General features: G+C 36.2%; 1 protein-coding gene across 1 annotated transcript; it reads left to right on the forward strand.

The window, feature by feature from the left end:
* The first annotated feature begins 5574 nt into the window (after positions 1-5574).
* On the forward strand, positions 5575-8706 carry LOC148113851 (vomeronasal type-2 receptor 1-like). Its single transcript, XM_087893462.1, has 3 exons — positions 5575-5859; positions 6356-7198; positions 8512-8706. The coding sequence occupies exons 1-3, from the start codon at positions 5575-5577 to the stop codon at positions 8704-8706; spliced, it is 1323 nt and encodes a 440-aa protein (XP_087749588.1).
* Positions 8707-9508: the final 802 nt, after the last annotated feature.

Here is a 9508-nt window from a genome sequence, read left to right on the forward strand (position 1 = left end):
AAGATTTTTTGCAGAATCTAAACAGCTGCTCCTCATCTATTCTTTAAAATGTTATTTTTTTCTGGCCTTGTTCAGAATAGAATAGAGTGCCTAAAATAAGGAACAGTTGGTAAAGAAATAAAACTGACTCTTTAGATGCAGCATGCTATAATGTTTCCAAATTGTGATAGAAATCTCAATTGTCTCCTTAGAAACAGAAATTGCTGTCCATCTTATAGAATTGATTGAAAGCAAGTGTGCAGGAATAAAATATGGAATGTAGTTCTTATAGAATGGTTCCTTTACACATCAGATTGGGGGCTTTTTGTGAGAAATAGACAAATGTAATGTAGCTGCTGGAAGAATTATTTAAGTTTGTCATAGAAAAGAGAGACCTATAGGAAAACCAGAAAGTAAAAGCTAATGAAAAAATGAAGGGAAGGAAATGAAGGAAAAAATGGGTTGTTGTTGTTTTGCCATTTTGTACTACTATTTTAAAAAATTAATAGCCCAAAGTAAGAAGAAAAGAGGGAAAAGATATAACTCATATAAATGATGGCAATAGGTAAACTTCTAAAACTGAACTGAGAAAATAAAAAGAGGATATATGTGTAAGTGTTTCTAGGATTAGTAATCAAAATCTTTCAGCAGTCTTGACATTTCCATAATATCTGCTTGTCAATGTAAATTTCATAAAACAAATAACTAACACAATTTACAATTATTTACAAGAGTAAATAATATAAAGCAAAGTGTAAACAACATGTATTTACTGTAGTATATAAGCCAATTAAAGCCCTCTAAAGCATCCAAAGTAAACCAAAAGACCCAGCTGTCTGAGAGTAGAAATACAACATATAGTGTAAGGACTGTAACAGGCCCTGTGTAGGACAAAAGTCAGAAGACTAGTAGAGCGCATCCATGAACATATGACTGGGAAGACATGGTAACATGGTTAGCCAATGAATAGACATGGTAACAAGGTCAGACAATGAATAGGCATGGCAACTAGGTCAGCCAATGAGAGTTGTTTTGGAAACAGAAACTTAAGGAAGGAGTCCGGGCGTGGCTTAATGCTGTGCTCAGCTCTGAGTCTAGCAAACAAGTCTGGTCTTGTCTGTTTGCTGAACTGAAATTAAGAACTTGCTTACAATCTCTCCTCTCTACCATGTTGGAAGAAATCTGCTGTGGGTATTGTAAATTTATTTCATGTGTTATTATGTATATAAAGAACTTAATGAATCCTAAACAAGTCCAATCAAGAAACTAATAATGGAGTCAAACAAGCTAACAGTAAACAACAGCCTAATCAAGAAACCATCATCCTGATTGGAAGATTGGGGGGAGGGTTTTAAGGATGCTTTCTATATGTGATTTTCACACCTATTTTATTTTATTTTATTTTATTTTTTATTTTACTTCAGATTTATATACCGCCCTTCTTCCTGGGAACTCAGGGCGGTGTACAGCCAGATAAAAACACATAATATAAACATTAAGAACAGATTTAAAAGGAAATATCTCAATTTGGCCAGAAATTTAAAAAACATACAAATTTAAAATCATTTAAAAGGATTTGTTAGGCCATCCCGGCTTGTTGGAAAAGGAAAGTTTTAAGGGCACTGCGGAAGGCACGGGGGTCTTGGATTCTCCTTATCTCTGGGGGCAGCTGATTCCAGAGGGTGGGTGCCCCCACAGAGAGGGCCTTCCCCCTGGGGGTCACCAGCCTGCATTGTTTAGCTGACGGCATCCCGAGGAGGCCCTCTCTGTGGGAGCGCACGGGTCGATGGGAGGTTGTCGGTGGCAGAAGGCGGTCTCAGAGATAACTAGGTCCTATGCCATGGAGTGCTTTAAAGGTGGTGACCAACACCTTGAAGCGCACCCGGAAGACCACTGGGAGCCAGTGCAGCTCGCACAGGAGCGGTGTTATGTGAGAGCGCCATGCAGCTCCCGTAATTACCCGCGCAGCCACTTTCTGGACCAGTTGGAGCCTCCAGGTGCTCCTCAAGGGGAGCCCCATGTAGAGAGCGTTGCAGTAGTCCAGGCGAGAGGTGACGAGGGCATGAGTGACTGTGCACACGGAATCCCGATCAAGAAAGGGGCGCAACTGGCTAATCAGGCGAACTTGACAAAAGTCCCCCTGGCAACAGCCATCAGATGTTCCTCCAAAGACAGCTGCATATCCAGGAGGACTCCCAGATTGCGCGCCCTCTCCACGGGGGCCAAAGACTCGCTCCCGATAGTCAGTGATGGAGTCAGCTGACTATATCGGGATGCTGGGAACCACAGCCACTCAGTCTTGGAAGGGTTGAGCTTGAGCTTGTTCCTCCCCATCCAGATCCATACAGCCTCCAGGCACTGGGCCATCACTTCAAGGGCATCGCTGGGGTGGCCTGGGGTGGAGATGTACTGGGTGTCATCAGCGTACTGGTGGTATCTCACCCCAAAGCCATGGATGATCTCGCCCAGCGGCTTCACATAAATGTTGAACAGAAGGGGTGAGAGGACCAACCCTTGCAGCACTCCACAGATGAGAGGCCTCGAGGTCGACCTCTGCCCCCCTGCCAACACGAACTGCAACCAGTCGGAGAGAAAGGAGGAGAACCACTGTAGCACGGTGCCCCCCATCCCCAACTCTTTCAACCGGTGCAGCATGATATTGTCTCAGACGTAGCTTTTCTTTGGTTGCATTCAGTTCATATTCAGTAAAAGTACCTTTTTCTATTAAAATGGAGTTGGGTTTTTTCTTTCTTGAGTACCTGACACAGAGACTGAATATAAAGAAGAAGATAAAGACAATGAGATTAATTTGGGAAAAATAATTGAATATGTATATAGTAATAATAAAAAAGAGATTTTTAGAGATTACATTGGGATTAACAATGGAAAAAACAGAAAGGGCAGAAAGAGACAAAGAAGGAATGAAGAGTGGCATAGAAAGAATATAAAAAACTTAAATGATTACACTGGGATTAACAGTGAAAAGAAAAAAGAGAGAGGAAAAGGATGGAAAACAACAGGAAATGCAGGGCACAATAGAAGAGTCCAGATTTGTGAAATACAAAATGATTACACTGGAATAAACAGTGGGATAAATAGCGGGGAGATAAGAAAAGGAGAAAAGAGATGGGAAACGAAGAGAAATTTAGGGCAAAAGAGGAGAGTTCAAAATTTTAAAATACAAAAGAAAAAAAGGTGAAAGAAAAAGATAGATAGATAGATAGATAGATAGATAGATAGATAGATAGATAGTTGAAATATGAATAGTTGTAAGAAACTAATGTGAAACCATATAAATGTATTTATATTTCAATTTATAATTGAAATATGAATAGTTGTAAGAAACTAATATGAAACCATATAAATGTAAAAATGAACTGATTAATAATTGGAATATTTGTTTTTGTATCTTTGAAATCTAGAAAAGGACAATTTTTTTAAAAAAAAATTGATTTATATGCCGCCCTTCTCCGGAGACTCAGGGCGGCTTACAATGCATTAAGCAATAGCCTTCATACTTTTGTATATTTATACAAAGTCAGCTTATTGCCCCCACAAACTGGGTCCTCATTTAACCTACCTTAGAAAGGATGGAAGGCTGAGTCAACCTTGAGCCTGGTAAGATTCGAACCTGCAGAAATTGCAGGCAGCTGTGTTAATAACAGGGTGCATTAAACCACTGTACTACCAAGGCTCCTAATTTTCTTTTCTTTTTCTTTTTTTGAATTTCTGTAGAAATGTATAAGTTGTGATTTTTGGTTTATTGGGAGAGTTGAATGAGTAATATAAGGGGGAAAACTATTTGGTTTATTACTATTGGTAAATATAACTAATTGATTTATAAGAAATTGGATTGAATGGAAATAACTGGAAGATTTATGTTCATACTGATCAATATACAAAAATGATAGTTATATAATTAACAGATTTATACTAAAATGTTGGATTGTAATTGTAATGTTACATAATCAACCAATGTGAGGATAGAAATAAAAATAGATGACAATGGGAAGGGGTATAATATAGATAGAAGGGAAAAATTGAATTTGATTAGGATTAAGATTAGAGATGAGAATGAAGGGTAATATTAAAAAAAATATTAAAAAATAGGTAAAAAATACCTATGGCGAAAAGGAAATACAGAAATTGTAAACTTAATTGAAATGATTATTATTATTTTTTTTTAATTTGTGAACCGGCCAAATATTCTGTTCAAAGAAAATACATTTTATGTTTGTATGTGTGTTTGTCTAAAAAAAATAATAAAAAATATTTTATATATAAAAAAACTTTTTACATTTCTAATTTAGTTCTTTCTGTCCCCCATCACTCTTATTTTGTCCTTAATTGCAGGTTACAATACCCTTTGAATCACAAGTTGATTTGTGCACCTGAGAATGTGTACACCTGTACAATCATTATCGATTATACATTCTTATTTTCAATCTCTAAGGAATTAAAGAAAATATTAAAAGTAATGTATTTCAGCAGCAACAAAAATGCAATATTCTTTTCCCCCCCAAGGGTACAGCTAGACAACAAAGTCCTGTCATTCTGATTTTTTAAAAAAGTAAACCTCTACTTTAAAGCAGCCTCATGGAACACTGTATCTCAGGCTGTCCTATTTCAAATGCCTAATTCTAAGGGAGTGAACAGATGGCTGAGATATAAACTGCTATACAAAATGATATTATTCTTTGCATCTGTAGCAATATTGTCCTTCTTTGTAGAAGCTGATACAACCCTTTCTAAGTGTTCTGTTGGAAATCAGCCTTTTATTAAGCACAAGCAATATCATTCAGAAGATTTAGTCATTGCGGGCATTTCGTCTCAAATTTACATGATGTCTGATAAAGTAACATTTAGAAGAAGTCCATCAGATGAACTGGTTGATGATTTCATGTATGGAATTCCTTTTTTTAAGTAATGCAAATACAGAAAATAGTTAAAGCTTGTGACATGACTGAATTAGGATGAAGAGTGAATGTTAAATTGCCTCTCCTGCACTATTATTTCTCAATAATATTGCTTCAATTTCCATCTCTTATACAAGTTATTTTCCAATGTGTTTTTATTTCTATGACTTTGGTACCATTCTAGCAGGTATCAGTTTAATTTTAATATACATTTTTCATATGGCTATAACTCGATGAAGTTCAAATGAAATAAATGCTTGCAGAGCATTGCTTCATACCAGCGATATGTTAAGGTGTGCATGATTGCAGTTAGTCCCTCATTCAGATATTATATCAAATATTCCTGAGAAATTTCCAGTGTATTGAATAAGTAAAGTAGAAAAATAGGGTAGGAAGTAATATTAAATATAAACCTCCAAATTAAGAAAAAAAACCCCAGTAATTATTAATATTCATTGCATTTTGCAATTGGGCTGCCTGAATGCATATGGATTGTTATATTGCTTTGACCTCTTTCTATTTTTAACTTAATATTTTAAACAAATGGTTTCTTTGATGCTAGTGCTTCCACCTATATCAATGGTTGTGGCCTGCGCAATCTAAACTTGTATGATACAATTAGAATGCAGCCAATTCCAGATTTGGCAAAAGATGTTGTAAAATTCATTTCAGATATTATATGCAAAACTACCAGCACATCTTAGCTTTGGAACTTGCAATCAAAGAAATCAATGAGAATTCCAGGATCTTGCCAAACATCACCCTCGGTATCCATATCTCCAATAGCAATTTCCTGGCAAAATGGATCTATCTGGCTACCTTGGAGCTTCTCTCTACAAAGGGAAGGTTCATCCCCAACTACAAATGTGACCTCAAGGACAGTGTAATGTCTATGACTGCAGGACATAACACTATTGTTGGTCAATTCATGTCGAACATTCTGAGTATATACAAGATCCCACAGGTAAGAGCCATCCCATAAAGAAAGGAGTCAAATCTAAATACAGTATTTTTTGCTTGATTTAGTTTAATTTCTATTCCAAACTTTTATCTTTATGAATCTATTAGTGTCAGAAACATTCAAAACAAAGGAATAACATCGCCTCATATAGTTAAAATCACAATCAAGCTAAACATCAAAATCTATTTCATCCAGGGTGGGACAGAGAGGAATGATTCAAAATGCTAGAACTTTATGTATATCTAATCTACGGTGTAAATCATGTCATTGAAACTTGTAAACAGCATAATCAGAGGTTCATGTTCATTCTTGCAGTTCTTACATTTCTGGAGCTTTTTTATTAAAAGAAAAGGAAACAATTATCATAGAAATTATATTGGAATATGCAAATAGTAATCAATCCTGCCCTTGCCTGGAGAACATTAATATTTAAATAAGTTCCTTAAAATAGGCATAAGTGATTTGGAAGTATATACTCTAATTTCTTCTTTTTTCTTAGCTCATGTATGGTTCAACTGCAGAGATTGATGATAACATACATGCTGCTTTCTTCCATCAATTATTTCCAAATGAAGACCTTCAAATTATGGGGCTGGTCCAATTGTTGCTTCACTTCCAGTGGAAATGGATTGGGCTCATTGTCCAAAACCCTGAAAATGGAAAGAGGTTGATACGGAATAGGCTTGATATATTTTCTAAGAAAGACGTCTGTTTTGCTTTTATGCAAGAAATGCCAAAGGAAACTGCTACCAATGATCTTGAAATTCAGCTTAATGCTTGTTTTTTGCTGTATAAGACTACTATGAGAAGTACTGCCAATGTTGTAGTCATATATGGTGAAAATGAGAACATGGCTGTTCTTAGAATGTTGCCATTTATTTCAGAATATGATGACATGCCAATGAGAAAAGATAAAGTTTGGGTCATGCCAGCACAGATGGAATTCACATCACTCTCCTTTCAAAGATACAGGAGCCTGGATATCATCCATGGTGCACTATCGTTGGCAGTTTCCTCAAAGGAAATATTAGGGTTTAAGAAATTTATTCAGATGAGAAAACCTTCTTCAGAAGAAGAGGACAGTTTGACAAGAGTGTTTTGGGAAAATGCATTTGAATGTTCTTTCCCAAATGCTGGGTTAGGTGAGGACAGTGACAATCAATGCACTGGTGAGGAGTCGCTGGAGACCCTTCCTGAATCTGTGATTGAATCTAGTATTACTGGGCAAAGTTATAGCATTTACAATGCTGTCTATGCAGTGGCCCATGCTCTGCAAGCCATGCTTTCATCTAAGAGCAGAAAAAGAGGAAATGCTTGGGAACTCAGTCAACAGTCATGGCAGGTAAAAACAACCTGAATGAAAATATATTATATATTTATATAAGGGCCAGTCATATAAATGTTCAGCTGTTCTGGAATTGTACAAATAAGAGTACTCTGAGCTAAACCATCTCATAAGTGACATGTCAGAACTTCAAATAATAATTCCAGATAACACTAAATATGGGGTGCAACAATGCACAATGAGAAAAAGGCAATGTCAAATGTTAATTCAAGAGAAGTTTTGGAAGGAGTGTGGGGTAAATCAGTTTCCAAATGAATGGGACTGTTTAATAGGATATAAGGAATGTGTACTGGTATCCCACAGTGGTTTGTGATCGTTCTATCAAAACATTCCACCAGGAACCTCTGAATTTTATGATGCAAATGCTTCTTCTAAGTAAGACCATTGTTCTCTTTAAATAACAGAAGAGTTGGAAATAACTTGAGATCTATTATGTAATTGGTTACGAATAATTTTTGCCTTTCTTTTTGAAATACAAGTTCGCTGCAGAAGTTCCTTCCACTAGTTTCTGGATGGATTTTTTTCAGTGTTCTAAGTTAACAATAAATAATGTAATTATCTTTGATTATTTGCTTGGATTCTGAGTTTTGATTCCATAGTGAGGAGAAGATTATGAGATGTGGAAGGAAGGAAGGAAGGAAGGAAGGAAGGAAGGAAGGAAGGAAGGAAGGAAGGAAGGAAGGAAGGAAGGAAGGAAGGGCATTGAGCTGCAGTGAGTCTTGATTAGTTGCTTGGGGTCCTGCATTTTTATTCCACGGTGAAGAGAAGAGTATGAGATAAACAAGAAAAAAAGAAAGGATGGTATTGAAGAGTGATCAATAGACAGACCACAACAATTTTTTTGTTGGCTCTTTATAGATCAAATGCTCACAGTATTTTAGTACACCAGAGCTTGTGAGCAACAGCAAGTAACCAGGGTGCCATTAAGAGTCAACATTATTGGTCCAACTGACATAGATGATAATATTGGTTCCAACATGCATGGGAATACTAAAGGAATTCTAAATAGCCAAATGCTTTTTAGAAAGGATGCAAAAGTCATTAGAAGGACTGTTAAGAGAAAGTAAATGGCAATTTAGTCCCGGAAAAGAAGAGAGAGTGAGAGAGAGAGACTAATCCTGTCTTAGAAGCAAATTCCTGCAGGTATTCAAGTTTCTGTTATCAAACCCCATAACAATAAATATTCCTTATATTATATTTGCTGATTTGTCTGCCTTAAAAGGATAACACCTAATTTATGAAAGATCCTTCATTCATACTTGCTCATTGCTTCCAATTGTTAAAACTTTCTCTCAATTATTTCCATTCAGTTCCATTGGTATCTGAGAACTGTTTCATTTAACAACAGTGCTGGAGAAATGGTTTCCTTTGACGAAAGAGGAGAACTAGCAATTGGATTTGATGTTATCAACTGGGTCACCTTCCCCAACCAATCATTTCATCGAATCAAAATAGGAAACATATGTGGTAAACAGGAAACCAGTATGTACCTTATTAGAAAGTAAGACAAAGACCATGAACATGCAAGACAGGATCTTTATTATAACTTTGCAAAGTGACTTTTCTCTCACAGGAAGAGAAAAACAATTAAGCCTTTTTCTTGCAGATCTTTTATACAATTTTCAGAATACACAGGTCTGATACAACAGGATGCAAGCATGTCCCTAGAATCCATATCTTATATAACATATTTTGCACGTGTTCTGCCCCCTGGAAAATCCCCACCTTTCCAGTAAAAAATACCCTACTCAAAAATATTGCTTATGCTTGTGATATCGTTATAAGTGTACTTCCCCTTATTAATGAGGGCACGTTGACCCAGAAGATTTCCTGCAAAACAAACATATCCTAAGAACATACATCAGCATTATACATAGGAATTACACAGTTCCTTTTCTCATGTTCCTAGATCTTATTATGTTCTCTTAGCTAAATTATATAATCAGGTTATACAAGGTAAAATAAGGCACTTAAAATGGCGTAGCTCAGGTTATACTTTTTACAGGAATAATCCTTTTTTCTCTCACATATCTCCAGTGACTCCCCCTGAAAATCTCCTTACTGTTTCTGCAGAGAAGATCATCTGGCCCCCCATGTTTAACCAGGTAGTTTTGGCACCAATATCAAACCATGGTGAATAATTTATTTTATTTTTACTTACTGCTTCAATGCTCAGAAAGTTCTAACAGGAATTACAGGCATACAATGACTCTTTTCTCAAAGTGACTCGTGAACTTGATTACCCTAAAATAATAATAATAATAATAATAATAATGCAAAAAAAATTGCACTGTTTAGAAGAGAGGG

This window comes from Pantherophis guttatus, chromosome 4 (genome assembly GCF_059756535.1).
Source record: "Pantherophis guttatus breed Tessera chromosome 4, ASM5975653v1, whole genome shotgun sequence".
Classification (NCBI taxonomy): domain Eukaryota; kingdom Metazoa; phylum Chordata; class Lepidosauria; order Squamata; family Colubridae; genus Pantherophis; species Pantherophis guttatus.

Bases quoted from the DNA above. Each gene is read 5' to 3' on its own strand.
- LOC148113851 (XM_087893462.1), top strand. From the start codon at position 5,575: ATGCAAAACTACCAGCACATCTTAGCTTTGGAACTTGCAATCAAAGAA. The intron at 5,860-6,355 runs GTAAGAGCCATC...CTTTTTTCTTAG, and splicing joins GTATATACAAGATCCCACAG to CTCATGTATGGTTCAACTGC. The intron at 7,199-8,511 runs GTAAAAACAACC...ATTTCCATTCAG, and splicing joins TCAGTCAACAGTCATGGCAG to TTCCATTGGTATCTGAGAAC.